The sequence below is a fragment of the Bubalus kerabau genome, chromosome 16 (genome assembly GCF_029407905.1).
Source record: "Bubalus kerabau isolate K-KA32 ecotype Philippines breed swamp buffalo chromosome 16, PCC_UOA_SB_1v2, whole genome shotgun sequence".
NCBI classification, from domain to species: Eukaryota; Metazoa; Chordata; class Mammalia; order Artiodactyla; family Bovidae; genus Bubalus; species Bubalus kerabau.
Window position 1 is genome coordinate 54,912,989 of NC_073639.1, and position 27,149 is coordinate 54,940,137.

Below are 27,149 nucleotides of genomic sequence, written 5' to 3' on the forward strand. Positions count from 1 at the left end.
TGACTTCCATCAGAATTTCAAGGACTATTCTACCCTGAAGTGATACTCTTAAGCAACTAATTAACTTTTGTTAAAAATAAAGACATCTTTCATTTGGGTGTATCAGATTGTTCAATTGGCTTCATAGCCTACACTTAGCCAATCCAGAAAACAAGGTGCATATTATTTTTAATATTTATTTATTCACATATTTGGTTGCATTGTGTCTTAATTGCGGCACATGGGCTTAGTCGCCTCACAGCATGTGGAATCTTCCTGGACCAGCAATTGAACCCATGTCCTTGCATTGCCAGGCAGATTCTTAACCCCTGGGCCACAGGGAAATCCCAAGGTGTATATATTCTTAACAATAATTTCCAGTTGATGATGAGGCCTCAGTCTACCAGTACTCAAATATGTGAGCCTTCCTCAATTTACTAGAAGTTAAAATGATTTTTCTGCCAGGGTCTCAAGACAGCACAGTTCCTTCAGGTTTCCAGCTGTGAGGGTGGAGGAGAGAAGGGTGGATGTTGTACCCACACAGTAATTTAAAACTTAAAATCTTTGTGCAGAGAATGTCAATTATCCCACTGCCTAACATGAGCAAAGCAAACACCCAAACATGCCAGAAACATAGAAGCCAAATGCACAAGGGGAAAGAAGGCAAACATGACCTCCCTGGAGTTCTCTATACCCTGTGTGAAAACAGATCTGTCTCTAAGTATCTGCTGCTGCTGCTGCTGCTAAGTCGCTTCAGTCATGTCCGACTCTGTGCGACCCCATAGATGGCAGCCCACCAGGCTCCTGCGTCCATGGGATTCTCCAGGCAAGAGTACTGGAGTGGGTTGCCATTTCCTTCTCCAATGCATGAAAGTGAAAAGTCAAAGTGAAGTCACTCAGTCGTGTCCGACTCTTAGCGACCCCATGGACTGCAGCCTACAAGACTCCTCCGTCCGTGGGATTTTCCAGGCAAGAGTACTGGAGTGAGGTGCCATTGACAAAACTGGAACGGCTTCAATGCAGAAACCAAGGGGTTTCCAATGCCCATGGATAAAGATTTGCCCAAGCAAATTCTAGAGGACATGTACATAATTTCAAGAAGTGAGCTGCAAATGCAAGCGAGTTTGGGTCCTGTTAATGTGCACCTTAAAAACAGAAGTTTCATAAACATTCTTGAAAAACATCTGCTTCTCTTTTCCAGGTACTTGCAACCTCAAATAAAGCAGCACAGGAAGAGCTGGCAGGCAGCTGAGTTTTCTCTGAAAGGATACCTGGACCAGAAAGTCTTGGTTCTACCCTATTTGACAGGGGTCTCTGCAAACCTGTGTACAGGGGCTCTGTGAGAGGGCTGCCAGGATACACAGGTGAGCAAGGAAGGCCGATGGAGACAGTCATGAAGCCTAGTAGCAAAACCTGGGTCATCCTTTCCTTGATTTCCTGCGCTTGTTTGGTACCCAGAAAGGGGCATCTCCACTAGTGCCTGATCCAAGCCTTGCAAAGCCCACTTTGTTCAGGACCCCCACAGCTGTCTGCCCCCCAGGTAGTTCTCTTCACCACTAGAGACCACCTACAATGAAGCCACCACAGATTCCAAACCAAAAGCACCTAACACATATATTGTAAAAATTTCAGATAGAATAAATCGTACCTTCGCCAAGTCTTGTGGGTTTCTGCTTATTGTTCCTGAGAATGCTTTATAAGCAGCAACAGACTTGAAAGGTTATTAGCTGCTATGGTTGATTTTCCTTCTAAGGTCCTGAGTCAACCAAAAACCAAAATGAAATAAGTATACAAAAAACCCTGGAGAGTGTAGCTTTCCTATATGCCCCTAGCTGGCCAATGGTAAAATTAGGACTCAAATTAGATACCTGAATGAGCTTCGATGCTCACTCAGGCAGTTCTTGGTATCAAACTCCAATGATATTTCTTTGTCTGGTTCTTGAATTTTCCTTTAGAAAATGTGGAGGTTAAAATACATCAAAGTACAGAAAGGAGAGGGAATCTTAGGTTTTCTACAAATAATGACTTCTTCATTCAGAAATCCGATTGATGGGGGCTTGGTTGAATCATCGAGGATCTCAAAGACATTGAGTTCCAACCTTGAAACCCAAGAGTCCACATTCAGAAGCAACACGATTCATCAAATCAACATCAACCAAAAACATGAAATGAAGGTCACAGCTTTGGAACATGAAAAGAATGCACACAGACCTCACCCACCAATCCCTGTGCTGCAAAAGCAAACACTTGCCTTGAAACTTTCCCAAAAGGTCGAATTAGCAATTTCTTCCCCTCTGTGTAAAGTTTTAATAAACTCAACTCAATCTGCCTTTATTAAAAAACCTTACAAAAGATGTATTTAAATGCTTGAAAAAATTAACTTTATGCTCTATGCACAGATAAACTTCTCTTACTGTACAGCTAATATGGTTATATCCTTTGTTTAAAAAATATTTGTTTCCACTAATGACACTTGGTGGGTAGTCCTACAACAACGATCTTGTCAATTCCTCCCGGAAGATGTCCTAAGAGTTGACACGTGGCCGGAAACACCCTCACAAAGCGCCCCTCTCTTGCTCAGGCATGTTTATTAAGATTGTTTTGGGTTTGGCGTTCTTTTTTTTCTTCTTCTTTTTTGTTTCCGGAGAGAGGGCGCTGGTGGAGGGGGAGCCGGCCGGCTGGCTGGTTGTCACTTGCTGTTGGGGCGGTCAAGACTCTCCAGCACACGGGTGAGGCGGATGTTGAGCAGTCTGACCTGGTTCTCCAGTTGTTCCAGCTTCTCCTCCATGCTGGGGCCACTGGGGCCGCCTCGCCAGTAGAAGCCCATGGGCCCAGTCATGAAGTAGATGGCCACCACGAAACACAAGGGCAGCACAGCATTCTCAGGCTCGCCCTCATACTTGTGCAGGATGTACACGCAGGACATGGAGAACAGAATGACCCGTACCACCCAGAAGAAGCGGCCAAACACCATGTGCAGGGCGCTGAAGGTGAAGCCCAGGGTCAGAGACAGGAACCAGTAGGCCAGGAGAACGACACCCACCAGCAGGAGGGCCCGGGCGGGGCTGCTGGCCACCGAGCTGGGGTTGAAGTACTGGGACAGGTTCGAGACTGCAGGACAGAACAGAGGGACAGTGGCTGGTTACAGGGAGTCAAGGGGCTTCTCTGTGAGCTGGGCTGGGTGGCTCAGCTCACTGGCTGGGCCTCTTCCACACCCTGAGAAACTAAAGCTGGCTGCCTGGGTATAGAACCCTGGGAGAAGACAGGGCAACACTGTTCTATCATGGGTTTAAAATACTTTTCAGGTAGGGCAGAGCCTGCACACTGGCCTTCAGCTGCCTTCCTTCCTGTCTTCCATACCCAGCATTAGGCTGGGCACACAGCTGCCTAGGAGAAGGGTGTTTCCCAGCCTCCCTTGAAGCTAGCTACATAACTAAGTTTTGGTCAAGGAGAGGTGGGCAGAAATGTTTTGGGATGGCTTCCTAAAAGTAGTGGGAATAGGCCCTTTACCTCTTCTTCTTCTGCCTGCTGGAATGTGGATGCGATGGCTGGTATAGGAGCAGCTGTCTTGGGTCATGAGGGAAGGGAAGTCACCTATTGGGGAGCAATAAGATGGAAGGGGCCTCGGACCTGAGGAGAATGTGCTGCAAAGCCACCTACCTGCCTAGCCACCTACCTGTGAACTTTTCACATAAGAGAAATATAAGCTTCCATCTTGTATAAGCTGCTGTAATTTGGGGGTCTCTGTTACTCACAGCCAAACCTAATCGTAACTGGTACCCACACATGAAGTTCCATCTTAAGAATGGAGTGAAATGAAGAACATGCATCTTCTGTGTGCCCGACTTAAGAAAATTTTCAAACAGAAAAGTTAAAAGGATGATAATATAAATACTCCTATCGAAATCATCTAGGTTTAACAACGGTTAACATTTTGCTCCATCTCTAGTCACATAATCCCCCCTTTTTTTTAAATCAAACCCTTCGAAAGAGGCACACATCATACTTCAGCATGCAACTTTCTCTCCCTTGTTTATTGAGACATAACTGACATACAGCACTATTTAAGTTCATGGTATACAGAATGACTTGACTTATATTGTGAAATGATCAAAATCAGTTTTGTTACTATCCATCATCTCCACAATAGTGTAAAGCAAATGTGTTGCAATTAAAAATATATAAGCAAAACAGAAAAATGTCCATCATCTCACAGATAGAAAAAAAATGTTTTCCTTTTCCCGAGAACTTTGAGGATCTCCTAACTCTAATAAATTTCAACTATACTGCACAGCAGGGTTAAATACAGGCATCACACTGCACATTACACCCCCAGGATTCATTTATCCTGTAACTGCAGTTTGTACCTCTTTACCATCTTCCTCCAATTCCCCTATTTTCCATTCACTGTCTCTGGCAACCACAAATCTGATCTCTCAATTTATGAGTCTTTTTTTTTTTTTAAGATTCTATATATAAGTGAGATTATACAGTATCTGCTTTTCTCTGACTTATTTCACTTAGCTTAATGCCCTCAAGGTCCATCCATGTGGTTGCAAATGGTAGGATTTCCTGTTTTATGGCTGAAGAATACTCCATCGTATATAGACACACCAAAATTGCTTTATCCATTTACCTGTCAGTGAACACTTAGGTTGATTCCATGTCCTAGCTATTCTAAGTAATGCTGCAATGCACATGGCCAGGGACAGGGTGGGGTGGGGGCTGGCAGTGATGGTGTAGTTATTTCTTTGATGTAGTATTTTTGTTTCCTTCAGATATATTCCCAGAAGTAGAACTGCTGGATCGTATGGTAGTTCTACTTTTAATTTTTTTTTTAATTTTACTGATTTATTTTTGGCTGTGCTGGATCTCGGATGCTGCATGCAAGCTTTCTTTGGCTGTGGCGAGCGGGGACTCCTCTTGGGCTGCAGTGTGCGGGCTTTTCATCGTGGTGCCTTCTCTTGTTGCAGAGCACAGGCTACAGGGCATGTGGGCTTTGGTAGTTGTGGCCCACTGGCTTAGTTGCTCCAAGGCATGTGGAATCTTTTCGGACCAGGGATGGAACCTGTGTCCCCTGCACTGGCAGGCAGATTCTTATCCACTGCACCACCAGAGAAGTTCTCTGCTTTTAAGAGGAACCTCCATACTGTTTTCCACAGTGGTGGACTAATTTACATTCCCACCAACAGGGCCCAAGGGTTCCAACTTCTCCACATCCTCAGCAACATTTGTTCTCTCTTATCTTTTTGATAACAGTCATTCTAATAACCAAATTAACATTTCACTGTGGTTTTGATTTGCATTTCCCTAATGACTAGCAATGCTGAATTACTGGTAATACAGTACCTTTTCATGTACCTGTTGACCATTCATATAGAAGGAATATGTTTCCTTTTTTTCATAAATATGAAAACATTCATATTCATGTGTTTCCTTTTTTTGGAAACAATGTTTATCCAGGCCCCTTGTCATCCCCCCACCCTTTTCTTTTCCTGGCTACACCATGTAGCACGCGAGATCTCCGTTCCCTGATCAAGGATTGAACCCGCACCCTCGGCAGTGAAAGCTCAGAGTCCTAACCGCTAGACCATCTGGGAATTCCCTTTTGTCCTTTTTTTTTTTTTCTTTTTTTTTGCTATTGAGTTATGTGAGTTCTTTATCTATTTTGGATATAAACTCCTTAACAGATATGTTTGCAAATATTTTTCCATTCTGTAAGTTCATTTTGTTGATCGTTTCTTTGGATGTGCAGAAACTCTCTACTTGATGTAGTCCCGCTTGTTTATTTTTGCTTTTGGTGTCAAATCCAGAAAATCACTGCCAAGGACAAGGTCAAAGAGCTGACTGCTTGTTTTCTTCCAGGAGTTTTATGGTTTCTGGTCTCACATTTAAGTCTTTAATCCGTTTCAAGTTAATTTTTATGAGTGGTGTGAAACAGATCTAATTCCATTCTCTTACATGTGAATGTTTTCCCAGCACCACTTACTGAAGACATTGTCTTTCCTCCGTTAAGCATGCTTGGCTTTGTCAAATACCAGCTAACCCTATGTGCATGACTTTATTTCTCAGCTCCACTGGTCTATGTGTCTGTTTTTATGCCAATACTATACTGTTTTAAGCTCCATGTTTCTTAAAAATATATTTTTATTTACTTATTTGGCTGCACTGGGCCTTAGCTGTGGCACAGGGAATCTCCGATTTTCATTGAAGAATGCAAAATCTTTAGTTGTGGCAGGCAAACTTAGTTGCAGCATGTAGGATCTAGTTCCCTGACCAGGGATTGAACCCTTACCCTCTGCAGAGAAAGTGCAGACTCTTAGCCACTGGACCACCAAGGAAGTCCCTGCTCTAGCAAATTAACTGAGCAGGAGAAGGAGGTCATGGGAACTGCTAGTTTGCAGCCGGTTGCTCAGAAGCACGGGTGATGACCTGGACTCATGCTGGGCATCGGAAGTGGAGGGTGGTCTTGTGGGACTGAGTCCTTTGCCTGTGGAGTCTGATTCTGCCTCTAGGTAGACAGTGTCAGAACTGAGTTGAATTCTCTGTCACCCCATGGTATCTGCACATTGCTAGCTGGTGGGGGGAAGCCTACACACACACACACACACACACACACACACACACACACACACACTTTGGAATTTGGTCCAGGAACCTTTTTCAGTCGCACGCCTAGGGCACAGTGGAGCCGGTATTCCAAGGTAGAGTCTGGCTGACAGAGCCACCCAGTCCCTGCCCTGTCCTGAGGCAGCCTCCAAAAGGAATCCCTACTTCCCCCGTTTTGTCACAATGTCACAAGGGCTCCAAGGCTTCAGAGAAAGTCAACAACTTGACGATGGGAGACTGAAATCCTTCCTTCTGACTCTGGATGCTATTTCCCAGAAAAGTGTCTTCAGCCAGGAGATCAAGGGTGGAGCTAACCGTGCTGTCATTATGGTGGACACTGAGCCCGGGAAACATGGCAAGTGTGAACTGAGATGTGCTGGGCCAAATACAGACTAGATTTCCAAGACATTCGTATGCCCCAAAATGTAAGACACCTCGTTAATAATTTCCTATCGATTCCAAGATGAGATGACACTTTTTTTTTCTTGTGGCTGTGCTGGTGGCTTGTATCAAACCCACACTCCCTCCAGTGGAAGCGTGCAGGTTCCAGAGAAGTACCAAGATGGCAATATTTTTAATCTATTGGGTTAACCAAAACACCTTATTCATTCCACTGGTTTCTTTTTACCTTTTTAACGTGGCAATTAGAACGTTTAATGTCACATATGTGGCTGGCATTCTATTTCTACGGAACCACTCCAGGCTAAGGACTTGCCATTTTAACCAGTACCTTGAAACATTCCGAAGCAGGCAATTAAAGGATTATGCTCATGGATGCATTCTGTACCAGAAAATCCAACTCTGGAGTCCAGTTTCCTGCAAAACCTTTTACACCTTCAAACATCTCAGGGTAAGACACAGACTCCAGAGGTCTTCAGATGTTTTGGAACTTAATGCATCAAGGGGAAAAATACCACAACGCAGAAGTGAGTTCTTTCACCTCCGAATGTGCCAGCCACCCTTCTCATGAACATGAGTATTCAGGGCCTCTTGGCTGTGGAAGAACTCTTTGATCTTTGATCTTCACTGCAGCATGCGGGATCTTTAGTTTTACCATGTGGGATCTAGTTCCCCGACCAGGAGGCTGACTTGACTCCAGTCTTTCATTTCAAGCCAAGTGCAATTTCTTGCAGTCAGGTTTGTTTCTCCAGGGCTCATTGGTCAGGGATGGAAATACCGAGAGTTTAATGATCTGGGCAGGCGGTGAAAATGGATTCCAAGCGGGATTGCACTCAATTGCAGGAGCCAGGTTCCGTGTTGACTCAGCCGGAGTCCCAGGAGGGGCCCTCCGTAGCCCCAGGGGGCTTGGAGCTGCACAGCAGCCTCTCAAATGGCGATGCTGCTGCCTCTGATTCTCTGCCTAAGGCCTCTCAGAGACTGAATTCGGTGGTTCAAAGCCGGAGGGTGGGTTCCCAGGGATGGGGGGGATGACAGTGGGCGCGTACCAGGGTATGGGTTTGGGCCAGCAGCCAGCTCAACTCCAAGGCCTCGGTCTCTGATCTGTAAGGTGGGAATGTCAGGGCCAATGGAGAGGGTTGGGGGTGGTGGGTGGATTCAAAGAGACGGTGCGTGGAACTCAGAGAGTATATTGGTCTCCTCGGGCTTCTGTAACAAATGACCAGACGTGGTGGCTTCAAGCAACAGGAATGGAGCCTCACTGTTCTGGGGGCCAGAATTCTGAAGTCAAGGTGTGGGTGGGGCTGCACTCCAGCTAAAGCTCCAGGGGAGGCTCTCTCCCTGCCCCTTCTGACTCAAGTGGCTCCAGCTGGTCCCTGGCTCATTGACTGCACCCCTCCTTCTCTGTCTCCGTTTTCACATTCACATGGCCATCATCTCTGTGTGTCTGTGTCTCTGTCCAAATTTCCCTCTTTTTAAAAAATATTTTTATTTATTATTTGGCTGCGTCAGGTCTCAGTTGCAGCATACGGGATCTTCGATCTTCATTGGGACATGCGTGATCTTTAGATTCGGCATGTGGGATCCAGTTCCCTGACCAGGGATCAAACCGGGGACCCCTGCATTGGGAGCTCGGAGTCTCATCCATTGGACCACCAAGGAAGTCCCTTCGTCTTCTTATAAGGACACCAGACGTTGGATTGAAGGCCCACACTAACCTAGGATGACCTCATCTCAGCTTGATTACATCTGCAGAGACTTCATTCCCCAGTAAGTTCACATTCACAGGTGTGGGGGTCTTGAGGGGCACTTTTGGAGAGGGACACAACTCAATTCACCAAAGCAGTGAAGCAGTGGGGCCGACAGGCCTCCAACTCTTACTGACAATGGGCCTTTTTGTACCAGGGGCAGAGCCGGGGCCAAGGTTGCAGCCTGGAGAAGGCACGCAAGACCTTGCTCACGGATCTCAGAGGGGAGATGAGTAACAAACACACACACGTGGGAGGAGGATAGGAGGTGGAAGAATGTGAGTGTGAGAACTGAGCATGAGGTTCCTCACACAAGGTGGTTAGGAGGGGCTGCTTGGAAGAGGTGCCATTTACCAGAGAACCAAGCATGGGAAAGACGGGAGCAGGCAAAGGGCTGGGAAGATCGTCCCCAGCAGGGAACACACAGAGACTGGAAGGCATCAAGCTGGGTATGTCCAGGGGCTAGGCAGCATCCTTGGTGTGAACTTTGTCAATTGAAAGTGCATCAGGAAATCACTGGGCAGTTTTAACAAGAGTGACTTAATCTGACTTTTATGTTTTGTTTTTTTAAAATCACTAACCAAAAAAGTAGTAATAAAAAAAAAAATCACTCTAGCTGATTTGTTGAGAAGGGACCCTGTTAGGAGATAAGCAGGAAAGCGCTCAGCCAGCAGGCCTAAGGCCACTTTCCAGAAAGGTTTGCAAGTTGGGCCCTTGGCCAGCATCTGGGAACTTGGATTTCTGGAGTGTGAGACTGGGATGCATAAGAAATAAGTGGCCTCCACCCCCATTTCTGGCACAGGCTCCTAAAACCCTTGCAATTTCCTAAGTGATAAGAGCAATAAAGGTGTCTTGATAATTCACAACCCCTTTCACACATACCTGTGTTTGTTAATCAGGTGGTTCTGAAAAGCCTCTAAAAAATGTAGGCTGGTTGCCAAGGGAACCAACTTGGTTATTAGAGGGTTGAGCCTTTCGATTGACCCTCCTGACCTCTTGGGAGGAGGTGAAGGTTGAATCGATCACCAGTGGCCAATGAGTCAACAGAACTCGGACCATGGAAGCTCCGAGTCCTGCCCAGAAACCCTGCCCCACGCATCTCCTTCACCTGGCTGTTCCTGGATTACATCCTATCATAAAGGAAGTTATCTACTGAGTAAACAGGTTTCCTGGGTTCCACAAGCAGCTCGAGCAAGTTACTTGAACCCAAGGTGGGGACGGGTCATTGGTACTCTTGATCTATACCAGCCGGTCGGAAGCACTGGTGACAACCTGGACGAGTGTCTGAAGTGGGGGCAACTGTGGGACTAAGCCTTTGACCCGTAGGATCAGATGCTACCTCCAGGGAGGCAGGGTCAGAACTGAGTTCAATCTGGGCCTGGAGGTTTTGCAAACAATGTGGTTCACGCTGATATCTGCTTTCCTTCCAGGAGTCTGGAATTTAGAAGGTATGAGGCAGAGGGTACCTACATGACCAGCCCCTCAATAAATACCCTGGGTGCTGAGTCTCAACTGGATGTCCCTGGTTGAGGACACCTCACATGGGGAACAAAGTGCGTCCTGTGTGACACTCCCACTCCCATCCTGGAGAGACCTCTGGGAGCCTGTGCCTGGTTCCCCAGACTTCACCCCACATGTCTTTCCCTTTGCTGACTGCTGTGTGTCCTTCCCTGTAACCATCACAGCTGAGGGTACCAACAAATGCTGGGTCCTGGGAGTCCTTCTAGAGATGCATGGGACCTGGGGGCGGGGGAGTGGTCTTGGTGACCCTGACACAGATTGCTGCAGGCTTCCTGGAGAGAGGCAGCAGCCTGGACCAGGGCCATGAGCTTGAACTCAAAGGGTTCCAGCAGCTGCCTCCTAATTCCTGGACCAGCACATTGACTTCCTAGGAATCACAGATTGCTCCTTCCGATGATTCTGTGAGCACCTCATTCTCTGTATTAAATCGCTTCCTGTCTGAGTAACTGGAGTAGTTTGTTACAGACCCCAACCACCCAGAGACTCCACCTCCAGTCCCCAAGGTTTGCCTGAGTGACAGTCGTGTCAGACTCTTGGCAATCCCATGGACTGTAGCCCACCAGGTTCCTCTGTCCATGGGATTCTCCAGGCAAGATTACTGGAGTGGGCTGTCATCCCCTTCTCCAGGGGATCTTCCTGACCCAGGGATTAAAGCCAGGTCTCCTGAATTGCAGGCAGATTTTTTACCATCTGAGCCAACAGGGAAGCCTAGGGACAGACAAGTTGGCAATACCCACCTACACCTTCTAAGTAGCATCTGGGAATCCCAGCTACTTACAAACATAACTACGATAATAAAATAGGTTCTCTTGTATCCCCTCCACCCCTGTAGTCTTCTCCTGCACCACCCATCCTGGATACCACTCCTATAATTTGAGAAGCACCAGAATGAAACACTGCCTTCAAATGAATGCCCCCCAACACCTACCGTCGAGTCCAAGAACTTCCAAGAGCTCTGCCCAAACTTTCCAAACGGTTTCCACAAACATGTCCACTCCCAGCACGAACCTCTCAGTTAGCCTTGTCAGGAACTGCAGAAATGAGAGAAAAGTCATTACCAACTCGGCCACAGCTTCCTTCTTCCTAGTCTGGCCAAGTTACAGTTGAACGAGAAAACTCAGCCAGCTGGTGACAAAGGCCAGCCCCAGGGCTTGGCCAAATCGCCCTGCGGATTAATGGAGCATAGGACTAGCTTGGGGCGCCAAGAACCAAGTGAATATGGTCAAATCTCCCTCCTGGACTTCCCTGGTGGTCCAGTGGTTGAGAACCCACCTGCCAATGCAGGGGACATGGGTTCGATCCCTGGTCTGGGAAGATCCCACATGCTGTGGGGCAACAAAGCTGGTGTGCCACAACAACTGAAGCCCAGGAGCCCTAGAGCCCGTACTCTGCAAAAAGAGAAGCCACTGCAATGAGAAGCCTGCACACTGCAACTAGAGTAGCCCCAGTTCTCGCAACTAGAGAAGAGCTGCCTGCAGCAACAAAGACCCAGCAGAGCCAAAAATTATCAATATTAAAAAAAAAAAAAAAAAGGTCTTCTTTCTACAGGTGGAGGGATCCATCGGAGAAGCCAGAAGCCCTCTGCAAAGGTGCTCACTACACTTCTGATTACTCCCAGAGCCCTCTGCTGACTCTTGTCAAAGTCCCTGCCTGAATTCTCCTTTCTAAATGGTGAAGGTGTTGCAACCAACCTATTTCACCCGGAGGCTGGGCGCTGCTGCATGGGAGCAATTCTAAAGGGCGAGAACGGCGGTTCTCACAGTTGTTCCCATCGTCACGTCGCGGGCACGTGCAAACGATCGAGACGCACCTCCATCCCAGTTTTAAGGACCAGGGGGCCTCAGAGGGCTGCAGTAGCTCTCCCAGTATGAACACAAGGTGCAGCTTCGTATCACTTTAAGCGATGTGCTATACACATGGTATAGCTGCATGGTATAGCGATATGGTATAAAGTCTCACTTCCTACAACCTGAATCCCCATCCAGAGACAGCACTGTTACCACTCGCTTATGGATCTTCCTTTATATGCCCAGGTGAAGAATGGCACAGACAGGGACTTCCTGGTGGTCCAGAAGATAAGACGACTCTGAGCTGCCAATGCAGGGGGTCCAGGGTTTGATTCCTGGTCAGGGAACTAGGATCCTGCCTGCCCTGCAGTGTGACCAAAAGATAAAATGACCCCACCCCCCACCTACTAAATTATACACTTTAAATGGAAGGACTGTATAGTATTAATATATGAATTATTCCTCAATAAGTTGCTATCTGAAAACTGGAAGGATACTAGCGTAACACTGCAGATCAACTATACTTCCTTTATTTATTTATTGGCTGCATTTCATCTTTGTTGTAGCACTCAAGCTTAGTTGCCATGTGGCATGTGGAATCTTATTGGACCAGGGGTGGAACCCATGTCCTCTGCATTGGCAGGTGGATTCTTAACCACTGGAGCACCAGAGAAGTCCTCAATTATATCTCTATTTTAAAAGAAAAATTTTTTACATGAAAGAGTAAAAAATAATAACAATGGAACAGTTGACATTAAAAAAAAAAATCATGTGGGAATGACAGAAGGAAGTATTTATGTCAGGGAGAAAAAAGGGTCCCTGGACCTCTCTTGGACAGGGGTACATGGTGGGGGCATTTTGGAGAACGTACCATCCCCTGGAGAGAAGAAACACTGGTGTCCGTTTAGTTATAATTCTTTTTTTTGTTAGAGAGTTCCACTGACGTATCATTTCCATACCATAAAGTTCTCGTCTTTAAAATGCATGATTCAATGTTGTTTTTAAAAAATCCCCCATAATTGAATTTTAGAACATCTTCATCACCCCAAAAGGAGTCTTGTCCCCATCTGCAGCCACTCCTCATTCCCTCCTCCCCTCAGCCTGCTGCTGCTAAGTCACGTCAGTCGTGTCCCACTCTGTGCGACCCCACAGATGGCAGCCCACCAGGCTCCCCCGTCCCTGGGATTCTCCAGGCAAGAACACTGGAATGGGCTGCCATTTCCTTCTCCAATGCGTGAAAGTGAAATCGCTCAGTCATGTCCGACTCTTAGCGACCCCATGGACTGCAGCCTACCAGGCTCCTCTGTCCATGGGAGTTTCCAGGCAAGAGTACCGGAGTGGGTTGCCAGCGCCTTCTCCCCCTCAGCCTAGGCAACCACTAATCTTCTTCCCGTCTCCATGGTTTTGCCTTTCCTGGACTTTCTGTACAAATGAAATCAGGCAATCCGTGACCTTTTGTGCCTGGCTTCTTGCACTCAAAATAATAATGTCAGGCTTCACCCATGTGGCAGCGTGAATCAGTACTTAATTCCTCTTTCTTGCCAAATAGCATTCCCTTCCAGGGTTCTCCACACTTTGTTCCTCCTCTCGTTATTCTTTAAAAGCATCACAATTTGTGCCCATTTGTCCATAGGTAGCAATTTTTACATTTTGTTCAAGTGGAGGAAAAGGGAAAGGACTCCCTGGGGCACTTGGGAAAAAAACTAGCAGGCCTTTCAAGGGCACCAGCTCCCCTAGAAAGGGTGTGAAAAAGTAGCTATTTTGGGAGGAAGGGACATTACAGCTTCTGCTGCCGCTGACCTTCTCTGTGCCTCAGTTTTCTCAGCTGTAAAATGGGACTAAGGAAGAATGGACATTAGGGAACTTCCCTGTCCACCGGTGGATAAGAGTCCCTCCTCCCAATGCAAGGGGGCTCGAGTTTATTCCCTGGTCAGGGAACTAGATCCCAGATGCCGTAACTGAGTTTGAATGCTGCGACTAAAGATCCCACGTGCCACAACTAAGACCCAGTGCAGCCCAATAAATAAATATTAAATTAAAAAAAAAAAAAAAACGATGTGGGGACCCCTTAGGTTGCCTGTGTCAGATCTGAGGATGGCTGGGTGGCAACCCAGCGCACCCAGTAAGGTTGGAGGTCCAGTCCTCTTTCCAAAGGGATTCATTTCCTTCCCACCAAACAACTGTCTTTGGGCAGGTGTTGGGAAACCCACAGGCCCAAACAGGACCTGGCTGTGCTCAGAGGAAAGGTGAGGCCCACCTTGGAGACCAGCCGGGGCAGGAAAGGGTGATACATGGAAAGGCTCATCGTGGGCCTTTTGGACTGGGTGGGTGCCTGCCCCCTGGGGCTGGCACTGCTCACTGTGGCTTCTGCTCCAGCAAGTTAGTCCTTGGCTCCCTGTCTGTGTGAAGACACAGGAGCCCTGAGGGGGTGCTGTGGGCAGCACTGAGTTCCTCCAAATCTCAGTGAAGGTGAAATGAGGCCAATGTGGAGGACCTGGATCCAACAGGACTGGGGTCCCTACAAGAAGAGATGGGGGGCTTCCCTGCAGGCCCCCCAGTGGTTAGAACTCTGTGTGGTCAGTGCTACGGGCGCGGGTTCAGTCCCTGGTCAGAGAACTAAGATCCCGCATGCTGTGCAGCGTGGCAAAAAAAAAGTTAACACTGCATTTGATGGGGAAAAAAATTTTTTAAAAAAAAGAAAGAAAATGAACCCACCCCATTATTCTTGCCCAGGAAATCCCATGGACAAAGGAGCCTGGTGAGCTACAGTCCAAGGGGCTGCAAAGAGTCAGGCACCACCACGCCCATGTTTAACTGAATCTCTGCTGTACACCTGAAACTAACTCAACATTGTAAACCAACCATACTCCAATAAAAAAAATTGTTGAAAGGAAAAAGAAAAAAAGAAAATGGGGACACAGACATGCACAGAGAAAAGATTACGTGAGGACACAGGGAGAAGACAGCCATCCATGAGCCATGGAGCGAGAGGCCTCAGAAAGCAGCAGCCTGGTTTACAACTTGATCTCAGGTTTCCAGCTTCCAGAACTTCCAGATGATATTTCTGGGTAAACTAGCCAGACTGTGGCCCTTCCTCACGGCAGCCCTACAGACTAAGGTGAGGTTCAGCAAAGCCCAGAGCCTGAAGCAGTTCACAGAAATAGGTGAAAAGCCAAACCAACGGCACAGGTTGTATGTTTTTTCTACAACCTATAAAATATAGCCAATATTTTATAGTAACTATAAATGAAGTATAACCTATAAAAAGTGTGAATGTTGTACACCGGGAAATCAAGACTGTACAGCATTGTACAATCATATACTACTGTACATCAACTATACCTCAATTCAAAAATTTAATAATAGAATTAAACAAACCAAACCAAACCAAACTTGGGCATTCACTGGTGGTCTAGTGGTTAGGATTTGGATTTTCACAGTGGTGGCCCAGGTTCGATCCCTGGTCAGGAAACTGGATCCCAATTCCTTTTGCATAAAGATGTTTTGAGTTGGTCAGGGAAATAGAAAAATGGACTTGGGATGGTTATTAAAAAATTGTCAGGAGCTGTGACGATGGTATTGTGGAGAACATTTTTGCAAAATGTTTGTTTGTTAAAGACGGAGACTGAAATATTCAAAAGTGAACCAATATGTCTTGGATTAGTTTTAAAACACTATGCCAGGCTTCAAACATTTTTTGGATGGGGGAAGAGACACAATAAGAATGTCAAAACTGGGTGAAGGGTATAGGGGTTCATCATACGATTCTTTCTCCCTTTGTGCTTCCTGGGCAATATTCAGGATGAAAAGCTAAAATGAAAAAGATTCAAGTGAGCCAACTCAGGAGGCCCGCAGCCGCAGCCAGTCCAAGGGAGAAGACACAATTACTCCAGCTCAGCATTTCATCACCCCATCCTAAATCTGGAGGGCGTCCTAAACTCTCCTCACCCCCATTACCCCCAAGCACATTTAAACTGGCGCCCAAGCATTTTCATAAGAAAAGCAGCAAAGGAGCAGTTTAGAGGTTGCCTAAGGATCTGAGGAACAGGAAGTAAGACAAAGTTAATGGGAACTGAAGTGCTGGAACACACATGAGGATCAGGAGTGAATTACAAAGGGGAAAAGGCACCTCTGGGAGGGTGGGTCAAAGCAATGGGACTAGATGACACCATATGTCCTGACGTGCTGCCCTCTTAAAGACACAAGGCCCTCAGGTAGAATTCTTACTGGAATGCTAGGTCCTCAATCTAACCCTGAGGAAACAGATTAGATGCATCATGGGACAACTGAAAAACCAACTGGGTGTCAAAACCACAGGGAGAGGGACTTTTCTGGTGGTCCGGTGGTTAAGATTCCATGCTTCCAATGCAGGAGGCAGGGGTTCGATCCCTGGCTGGGTAACTAAGGTACCATGTGATATATGGTGAGGCCAAAAAGTAAGATAAACCACAGGGAGAAACCATGTCAGTCCCACTAGAATGGTTACACTCAAAAAGACAGACAACCGTCAACAGGTGAATGGAGAAAGATGTGATATACATAAACACACACACAAACCAGAATACTAATCAGTCATAAAAAAGAATGAAATTTCACCATTTGCAACAACTTGAATGGACCTGGAGGGTACTCTGCTTAGTGAAATAAATCAGATAGAGAAAGACAAATAATGAGATGTCCCTGGTGGTTCAGTGGTTACAACTCTGAGCTTCCACTGCACGGGGTGCAGGTCCTGGTTGGGGAACTAGGATCTGACATGCTGTGAGGCAAGGCCAAAGAGAAAGACAACTACTGTATGATAACACTTTGCAGGGAATCTAAAAAATATAACAAAGTAATGAATATAATGAAAAAGAGGCAGACTCACAGATACAGAGAACAAACTAGCCGTTACCAGCAGGGAAAGAGAAGAAGGGGGATGGACAAGATAGGGGTACAGGTCTAAGAGATACTACTATGTATAAAGTAAGTCACAAGAATATACTGCATAGCACAGGGAATATAGCTGATATCCTATTATAATAGCTATAAATGGTGTATAGTCCAAAGATATTGAATCATTGGGTTGTACACCTGAATCTAGTATAATATTGTAAATTGACTATATTTCAATTAAAAATAAATTGAATTAAATATATCCAAGGGGTGGTGGGGAAGACAAGAACTTATGTTGGCGCGGATGGGGAGAAACTGGAATTCTTCTCTACTGCTGATGGGAACGTCAAATGGTCCAGCTGAACAGAAACTCCTTGAGATGTCAGAGCTGCCATGTGCCGTGTGCTTACTCAGTTGCCCAACTCTCTGCGGCCCCATGGACTGTCCATGGAATTCTCCAGGCCAGAATACTGGAGTGGGTTGCCATGCCCTCCTCCAGGGGATCTTCCCAACTCAGGGATGGAACCCAGGGGTCCCGCATTGGAGGCAGATTCTTTACCGTCTGAGCCACCAGAGAAGCCCAGAAATTCCATGCCTAGGTACGTACTCCAAAATAAACATATATTCATGGAAAAACTTGCACATGAATGTTCAGAGCAGCACTATTCATAGTAGCCAACAAGTGGAAACAACCCAAATGACCATTAACTGATAAATGGATCAAAGGAAAACCCTAAGAAGGAATGAAATACTGACAAAAGCTTCAAAATGGATGAACCTTGAAAACATGATGTTGCATGAAAGAAGCAAGATGCAAAAGACCATCTACTGGCTGACTCCATTTACAGGAAATGTCCAGAATACATACGCAAATCCATAAGAACAAAGAAGATTATGGGCTGCCAGGGATTTGGGGAGATGAGGTGACCGCTAAGAAATTTAGGGTTTCTTTAAGGCGGGGAGGAGTGATGAAAATGTTCAAAACTGACTGTGGTGATGTATAGAAATGTGGTAAAATGTACAGAATGTGGTGATGTACAACCCCGCTGAGTATAATAAAAGCCACTGAACTTTCAGTGAATGAATTGTATAGTATCTGAATTATAGCTCAATAAAGCTGTTAAGAAAAAGACATAAACATCAATGTCATAAAAGCACCCCCGACTCCCATTCCCAAAAAGGTAAAGGGACTTTGATAGATTAAAAGGAACTAAAGAGGCATTAAAACCAATTGCAATGAGCTGTTGATTGGGTGCTGTATTTTTTTTTAAGCTATAAAGGAAATGTGAATATGGGCTGTATATTACAAAATGTTATTGAACTAAATTTAAGTTTTGGGGTGAAGGGGCCATGGTATTAGGTTCTGATCACTGAAGACGGTGACTGCAGCCATGAAATTAAAAGACGTTTACTCCTTGGAAGAAAAGTTATGACCACCTAGATAGCATATTGAAAAGCAGAGACATTACTTTGCCAACAAAGGTCCGTCTAGTCAAGGCTATGGTTTTCCAGTGGTCATGTATGGATGTGAGAGTTGGACTGTGAAGAAAGCTGAGTGCCGAAGAATTGATACTTTTGAACTGTGGTGTTGGAGAAGACTCTTGAGAGTCCCCTGGACTGCAAGGAGATCCAACCAGTCCATCCTAAAGGAGATCAGCCCTGGGTGTTCATTGGAAGGAATGATGCTAAAGCTCAAACTCCAGTACTTTGGCCACCTCATGCAAAGAGTTGACTCATTGGAAAAGACTCTGATGCTGGGAGGGATTGGGGGCAGGAGGAAAAGGGGACAACAGAGGATGAGATGGCTGGATGGCATCACCAATTCGATGTATGTGAGTTTGAGTGAACTCTGGGAGTTGGTGATGGACAGGGAGGCCTGTCGTGCTGCGATTCATGGGGTTGCAAAGAGTTGGACACGACTGAGTGACTGAACTGAACTGAGGAGAAAATATCATCATGTCCACAATTTACTTTCAAAAAAAAAAAAAATGTATGTGTGTCTGTTTGTAGAGAAAAAGAAACAGTTTGGGGAGAATATGGTTATCCCAGGTAGAGTGTCTCACTGTTAACTTATTCAATTCTTCCAGCTTTTCAAAGAAAAAGTCAGACAACATTATTTTGATGATGGTCATGTTTTCAGGGGTGTATCCATGTGTCAAAATTTACCAACGCGTACACTTTTGTCCCACTTTAAATGTGTGTAGTCTATGTCGATGACACCTTAATAAAGCTGTTAAAATGTTGGTGGGGGGGGGAAGACTGGAAAGTGTCAAAGTTATTCTGCTCGAAATATTTTCTTACAAAGCAAAAAAAAAAAAGCCAACCTCTTAAAAAGAAAAAGATTAACAGTTTCAGTAATGGTAAAGAAAAACAAAAATCAGTTCCCAGTAAAGATGCCACTGGATTCCGAAAAAGTAAAAAGATCGTCTATCTCACAATAAAATAATAAAACCAAATAGTTTACTGACACCTCGTTGGAGAGGTGTTGGAAAACAGCCCTCACATATATGACAGGAATGGAAACTGGTATAACTGGTAAACATTTCAGTAACGCCTCTCAGTACTCAAAATGTATATGAACTGGAACTGTGCATAAAGGACACGGCAGACAAAGCTAGTTTATGTTGTCAGAGTTAGGAGAGAGGTTATCTTGGGGCTAGGGGATTGGACCCCTATAATTCCAGTGCGACATGTGGGTCACGTGGGCATGTTTGGTATATGACAATTCATTTCACTGTATACTTAACACACAAAAGTGCACTAATTATATTTCAATTAAAATTGTTTTAATACACAGACCCTCTGGCTCAGCAATTGAATTTCTAACAATTTACAGATGCACTTGTATATGCGCACTCCCAAAAATTTAGATAGGAAAACCTTTACTGCAGCTAGGGTTGGAGTGGCCAATCCAATCCAGTCAGAAACTAACAAAACATGGACCATCAGGAGGAGTTAGTTAAATGAGGGTACATCTTTATACTACACACACCAGATGAATCCTTCTAATATCTTCTACCATTTTACTAAATACTTACTCAGTGCCTGGTATTGTACACCATGACGAGTCACATTCAACCTGCCAATTTATCTCCTTTGCACAAAGGAGACACACAGAGGTCAAGCAACCAGCCCAAGGTCACAGAGCTAGTAAGAAGCAGAGATGGGATTCGAACCCAAGTCTGTGGGAGAGCAAGGCCTAGGCTCTGAACCAGAAGGGCTAGGGTTAATTTTAGACAATTCCTAGATAGAACATAGAGTGTTTCATTAAATACCCTCAAACTTTACAACCCACTAAGAAGGTCTGGCTTGTTGAAAACTAGTTGCTAGCAGATTCAGTTTTCCTTTAATTATAATTAACAGAGCAATTTCCCCAAACCTGGCTGGTCTAAGCTACATTCCACAGGAAATGTTAGGGAGCCTCATTTTGGATGCTGCACTGATTGAGGGGCTCAGGGAGGGTCGTGACACCAAAAGACCAGTGAAGGTACCAGCGTGGACTCCAGACCTACTGTGTACATATGTGCGTGCATACTCCGTCGTGTCCAACTCTTTGGAGCCCTCCAGGTTCCTCTTTCCATGGGATTCTCCGGGCAAGAATACTGGAGTGGGTTGCCATTTCCTACTCCAGGGGATCTTCCTTACCCAGGGATCGAACCTGCATCTCCTCCATTGACAGGTGGATTGTTTACCACTGCACCACCCGGAAAGCCCCATGGTGCCTGGATTCAAATCCTGGCTCTGCCACCCAGGCTGAACTGAAGCCAGTCACTTTACCACTCTGTGCCTCAGTTTCCCTATCTGTAAAATGGAAATATTAACAGTACCAACCTTATAGGCCTGTTCTAAGGATGAAGTGAGTTATTCTATTTATAAAAGAACTTAGAACAGGGAGCACTTATATGCTAGAAAGGATGTTGCCCAATTCACAAATTGCTGATTAAAGCCAATTGGATCTTTAAAAAAAAAAAGGCATGGATTTCCCCAGCAGTTCAGTGGTTAAAACTCTGCACTTCCACTGCAGGGGGCATGGGTTTGATCTCTGGTTGGAGAACTAAGATCCCTCATGATGCTTGGCCAGAAAAAAGGAGGTGTATTTTAAACAAATGTTCGTGCTAAGTTGCGTCAGTCATCTCTGACTCTACGCGACCCCATGGACTGTAGCCTGCCAGGCTCCTCTATCCATGGAATTCTCCAGGCAAGAATACTAGAGTGGGTTGCCATTCCCTTCTCCAGGAGATCTTCCTGACACAGGAATCGAAGCCATGTCTCTCATGTCTCCTGCATTAGCAGATGGGTTCTTTACCACCTGGAAAATTCCATGGATGGAGGAGCCTGGTAGGCTGCAGTCCATAGGGTCACTAACAGTCGGATACAACTGAGCGACTTCACTTTCACTTTTCACTTTCGTGCACTGGAGAAGGAAATGGCGACCCACTCCAGTGTTCTTGCCTGGAGAATCCCAGGGACAGGGGAGCCTGGTGGGCTGCTGTCTATGGGGTCACACAGAGTCGGACAGGACTAAAGTGACTTATCAGCAGTTAGTATTATGGTCATCTCTATTGAAAGCACAAACCTTGGTTTACCTCGAAAGGAATTCTGATTTCAAGATTCTCAGATACTTTGCTAGAATACAGCTGTCTTATTGATACCAACCCACATCTGAACCCCTAAATATCTACTTTGTATTTCATGTCTATGAATCTCAGATTCCCAGATAGAATAATCAGCCTAGACATGGTGGCTTGTGCTTAACCCTCCCCCAAAAAGGCCAGACTTCTTTTTGCTGTGAGCGAGTGAAAGTAGCTTAGCCGTGTCCAACTCTTTGTGACCCCATGGAAGTCCATGGGATCTCCAGGCCAGAATACCGGAGTAGGTAATCTTTCCCTTCTCCAGGGAATCTTCCAAACCAAGGGATCGAACCCAGGTCTCCCATATTGCAGGTGGATTCTTTACCAGTTGAGCCACAAGGGAAGGTCTTTTTGCTGTAAAACAAATGATTTCTGCCTTCAAATGGCTAAGGGACACAGCAGGAGGGAGGTGCAGATTCACCCTGCATACTCAGGCAGTCTGGAGGCCACTTCTCTGCACTCAGTTGTTCTATGCTCTCCCTCTGTAGCCAGCTACAAAGAGATATTCCCCCGCCCCATTACCAACAACCTTCACGGCCTCTCAGAACACCCAAAGGAGAGGACGGTCAGAAGTTAACAGCTTTCCTAACAAATTAACCTATATTTCATCTCATCCACTTAGAATGTTCAGTCAGTCTGATTTGGGGTTTAATGTTTTCTTTCCCCTTCATCTCAAGCAGCAGAAAACATTTTTTTAAAACCTGAAAGCGCTGCCAGCAGGGCTAAGCAACCGAGATTTGAGCCTTGGCCAGAATATAACTAACAACAGTATCTGACACTGATTCAGCCATGACTCTGGGCCAAGAAGGGACCTACAATTCATAATTACAAGAGGATATGATTACTATCCCCATTGAAGGAATAAAGAGACTGAGCCTCAAAAAAGTGAAGCCACTTGCCTGAAGCCATCCAGTCAGAGGTGGAACTTTTCTCCACTCCAAAAGCCCAGGGCTGGTGCAGAGCAAAGCGCTTAAGAGAAGAAACAGTATGGGCTGTATTCCAGGAACCGCCTGACCACATGCAACCGTCCCCCTTATTCACTTCCCCTTGCTCGGTGGACTTTTTAACCCCCAGTGGCTCACCCAGCTGCCGAGGGCAGAGCAGCGAGAGAAAGGGCTTCTCCGGAGCGCTCAACACCATCCCCAGGGGCCAGGGGCTCCTCAACAGCTCCAAAGTAAATAAAACGCTCCAAGTGAGAGGCCCAGAACACAGTAGGTGCTTAAAAGGGTTACTGTGCCAGGTTGCCAAAGCAACGGAGCAGACTGCATTACTCTCATTCTTAAAAAAATAACAGTAAAGTAATAAAAAGCCTAAATATCTTCAAAGCAGAAGGAGGAGGGCCTAAGGTGCTCAGGGGAAGTGGGTCGGCGTTAAGGCTACAGGAAATTCGGGGTTGCTGGGGAGAGCGCAGCAGCGTGGGGAGAGGGCGCCGGCGAGCAGGGCGCCCCCTGGGCAGCCGCCACGGTGCCTGGCTCACAGTAGGCGCTCATTCAAACGTGTTGAATGAATGAATGAGAGGCGCGGCGGCGTCAGAGTTGCCGAGGGCAGGCCCGGACCGAGTGCCCCCTGGAGCAAGGTTCAAGGAGAAGTACCGCATGGAACACAGGGCGCGCCGAGGCCCTGCGCACTAGACCTGCGCCGGAACTCGCCCCCAGACACGACGCTGGCCCGGCCCGACTCGGGCCACAGGCGGCAGGCCCGGACCCCCCGCCCCAGACCCGGGCCTCCCTCTTTCTGAGCCCCGGCCGGCCTGCAGCCCCGGAGGCCGCGCACGGCCCAGGAGGGCCCTGGGCGCCAGGTGCGCGGCGGCCGAGGCAAGGTGACCGCGGGCGCGGGCCCAGCGCCCACCTTCTGAGCGGCGCGCACGTTGTCCTCGCCGAACAGGCTGCTGACGCTCTGCGAGAAGGTGTTGACCGTGCGGCGGTAGCTGTTCTTCTCGGTGCCGCCGCGGCTCCGCGCCCCCTGCGCGCTCGGGGCCACCAGCCCGAGCAGAAGCAGCAGCAGCAGGAACCCTGTCCGGGCCCGGGGTCCTCCCGAAGCGCGCGCGCCCATCCTGGAGCCGGCGGGATGTCGGGTCAGGAAGAAGGATGAGGGCCGCACGGTGGCACGCCGCGGCTCCGGCGGGGATCGCGTTGGCGCGCTAGGGGGCCGCGCGCCGCACCTCTGCCCGCGCGCCGCCGCCGCCGCGCCACCTGCCCCGCCCCGCGCGCAAAGGCGCGACGGCCCTGCCTACGCCTTGCCCCGCCCCCGGACGCGGGACCTGCGGAGGACCTGGCGGGAGCGCGGGACAGCTGGCAGGTTACCGATCTCCACGCCGCCCTCCCCCCGCAAGCCCTCTGTGACCTGGTGGGCCTTTAAATCTTTCTTTTAAAAAAACCCAAAACTTTATCTTAAACTTTTCTATAAAAAGCAACCCAAGATTTTAGAGGTGAAACAGCCCCAACAGGAACAATGACTACCATTGCTCGGGAAATATGAATTATATATATTTTGCATATCGTTGAATTTATAACACCCAATAATTGGCCACTTTTGCCGATGGCAGGGGCACCAGCTTACTCATTCATTCTGAAATGTTTAAAAGAAAAGCATTAAGCACTCGCTCCTGCCCTTCTTGAACGAACTCTATTTCAGACTCAGAAAATAGTTGAGAACGGGAAGTTCTTTTTAGGAAATCCAGGTAGTAAATGAAAAGGGAGTGAGAGAGATTAGAAAATAAGTTTGCACCCCTTAGTGAAATGATGGATCCAGGCCATGATCATCAACAGACTGAAACACAAAGGTGACATGTTGGTGGAAAACTTGAAAATGGAGGGGCCTGGACCCACCAGTCTTGGTGGTAGAAGTACCAAAGCCACCTGTGTGATGGATTCTTCCCAAAACACTTTGGACCCTAACTTGATGTGACCTCCACATCTAACTCACAGTTTACAGGAAACATGGGGGATGGAAGCAGAAAAATTAGAAACAGCAGAAGCTAAAGTCAGAATGTGGAACGTTCAACAGGATAAACAACCTTAGTTTCTTCAATAAGTAAATGATATAAAAATAAAACTTAACTTTTGTCAACCCAGAGTGAAAAGTTATCTTTTTAAATATTTACTTTATTCATTCATTTGGCCGCACCAGGTCTTCATTGTGGCAGGCAGGATCTTTCAACTGCAGCATGCGAACTCTGACTTGCAGCATGTGAGATCTAGTTCTCTGACCAGGAATCAAACCCAGGTCCCTTTGCATTGGAAGTATGAAGTCTTAGCCACTAGACCACCAGGGAAGTCCCTGTATCTTGTTTTGAACTTACATTTTTCTAGATTTCTGGTGAGGTTTTCATATATTCACTGGTGTATATTTCATCATCATAAAAAATATATTTTATTTAAAGTAAACTTTTTAAAATGAAGTACAGTATACAAGACACCCTAGTGGTTCAGGTGGTAAAGAATCTGCCTGCAATTCAGAACTAGGGTTCAATCCCTGGGTTGGGAAGATCCCCTGGAGAAGGGAATGGCTACCCACTTCAGCACTCTTGCCTGGAGAATCCCATGGACAGAGGAGTCCAGTGGGCTACAGTCCATGGGGTCGCGAAGGGTCAGACACAACTGAGCGGCATACAAGCAGAAAAATACTCAGTCATAGGTGCTTCTCTATGAATTTAAACAACACACAAGGTGACCAGCACCCAGGTCAAGAAAAGGAACATTATCAGTTTTGCCAAAAGGCTTCCTTTGCCCTCTCCTGTTCACTACACCCCCTCCAAAATTTAGGGGATTCATTTTGCCTGTTTTTGAACTTCTGTGAATTGGATCATAAAATATGATCTTTTGTGGTTGGCTTCTTTTGTTCAACATTATATTTATGAGATCCATGCTGTTGTGTATTTTCCTTTTTCTTTTTACTTTATAGAATGTTCTTTATATCTTCTGGAGGTAATCCTCTGGTATATAATATTTTAGAAGAAAATATAAGAGAATGTACTATTACCTACCTAATAATAACATTTTATTTACCTAAATAAGCACATTTAAAGAAGAAACTTAGACTGCTATTATCCTAAGCAATAAAATCCATGAAAATACAAGTTTGATTTGCTCATTATAACTTTTCCCCCAAATCCTTTTTAATTAATTAAAAGAATGTTCATATGTATGCTATCAAAATCCTTTCATGCTCCACCTGTGTGTTTGTGGGATTTGTTTTTGCTTTTCTGAAGAAGAGGGGAGCTTGTCCAGATTAATCACAGTTATCATTCATTCTTACCTTCAACAACTCTTACTTACCTACTTGGCAGCCAGCTGCTGTTCTGGGTTATTCAAATGCTTTTCCTGGGGCAATGACTTTAACTCTTGAAAATAACTTTATCCTCTCTAAAATTCTAAAATAACTTCTAGTGCCTTCACTTTTTTTTGATGATATAATTTATTTAGCCTTAACCATTTATGCTTTTAATAGAAAAAAATGGAGACACAATCAGTTCAGTTCACTCAGTCATGTCTGACTCTTCATGACCCCATGGACTGCATCATGCCAGGCCTCTCTCTCCATCACCAATTCCCAAAGCTTGCTCAAACTCACGTCCACTGAGTCGGTGATTCCATCCAACCATCTCATCCTCTGGCGTCCCCTTCTCCTCCTGTCTTCAATTTTTCTCAGCATCAGGGTCTTTTTCAATGTGTCAATTCTTCGCATCAGGTGGCCAAATTATTGGAGCTTGAGCTTCAGTATCAGTCCTTCCAATGAATATTCAGGACTGATTTCCTTTAGAATTGACTGGTTTGATCTCCTTGCAGTCCAAGGGATTCTCAAGAGTCTTCTCCTTTCGGCACTCAGTTTTCTTTATGGTCCAACTCTCACATCCATACATGACTACTGGAAAAACCATAGCTTTGACTATATGGACCTCTGTTGGCAAAGTAATGTCTCTGCTTTTTAATATGCTGCCTAGGCTGGTCATAACTTTTCTTCTAAGAAGCAAGCATCTTTTAATTTCGTGACTGCAGTCATCATCTGCAGTGATTTTGGAGCCCAAGAAAATAAAGTCTGTCATTGTTTCCACTGTTTCCCCATCTATTTGCCATGAAGTGATGGGATTGGATGCCACGATCTTAGTTTTTTGAATGTTGAGTTAGTGAAGACACAGCATAGCTGTTCTATTCACAAAATAATTACAGAATTCAGAAAATACAATATTTCCGAGTGCAATGCAGAAAATGTGATGTGGTCATGAAAATGCAAAGTTGTCTAATTGATGCCTTCTTTTACTTTTTCTGTCTTTGTAATGAAAATATTTAATGCCTTTTTTTACACAAATAATGTTGCTTGTAAGAATAGCAGAAAGTACAGATAAGCCAAAAAAAGAGAGAAGAAGACTGTATTAGGAGTAGGTTATATTTTTAAAGCCGACAAAACACTCTCATTCCCAAATTAATATTAGTAGATAATTCAGATTTAGAGGCTCAAACCACATTCCTGCGAACGGCCCTGGGCTTAAACAGAAGACTCTTCGGCACCTCAGGCCCCGCCCCTCCCTAACTTGGCCCCGCCTCGCTCCGCCCCCAGCGGCCTAGGTTTTTAAGGTGACCCCGCCTCTAGCCCCGCCCGCAGGA

At 46.0% G+C, this 27,149-nt stretch overlaps 1 protein-coding gene across 2 annotated transcripts; it reads right to left on the reverse strand.

Annotated features, from left to right (window-relative positions):
- Positions 1-472: 472 nt before the first annotated feature.
- On the reverse strand, positions 473-23,750 carry BRI3BP (BRI3 binding protein). 2 transcript variants are annotated; one of them, XM_055549673.1, is made up of 4 exons: positions 23,395-23,750; positions 11,182-11,284; positions 3,490-3,573; positions 473-3,090 (listed from the first exon to the last, which is right to left on the reverse strand). In XM_055549673.1, the coding sequence occupies exons 1-4, from the start codon at positions 23,596-23,598 to the stop codon at positions 2,669-2,671; spliced, it is 813 nt and encodes a 270-aa protein (XP_055405648.1). In that variant the 5' UTR covers positions 23,599-23,750; the 3' UTR covers positions 473-2,668. The 2 variants fall into 2 exon arrangements, with proteins under 2 accessions (XP_055405648.1, XP_055405649.1); XM_055549674.1 differs by lacking the exon at positions 3,490-3,573 and having other exon boundaries at positions 23,395-23,749.
- Positions 23,751-27,149: the final 3,399 nt, after the last annotated feature.

Excerpts from the sequence above, each read along its gene's own strand:
- BRI3BP (XM_055549673.1), bottom strand. The coding sequence starts at position 23,598 with ATGGGCGCGCGCGCTTCGGGAGGACCCCGGGCCCGGACAGGGTTCCTG. Across the intron at positions 11,285-23,394 it reads ACGTGCGCGCCGCTCAGAAG|TTCCTGACAAGGCTAACTGA; the intron begins GTGGGCGCTGGG and ends TCATTTCTGCAG. Across the intron at positions 3,091-3,489 it reads AGCAGGCAGAAGAAGAAGAG|TCTCGAACCTGTCCCAGTAC; the intron begins GTAAAGGGCCTA and ends TCTGTCCTGCAG.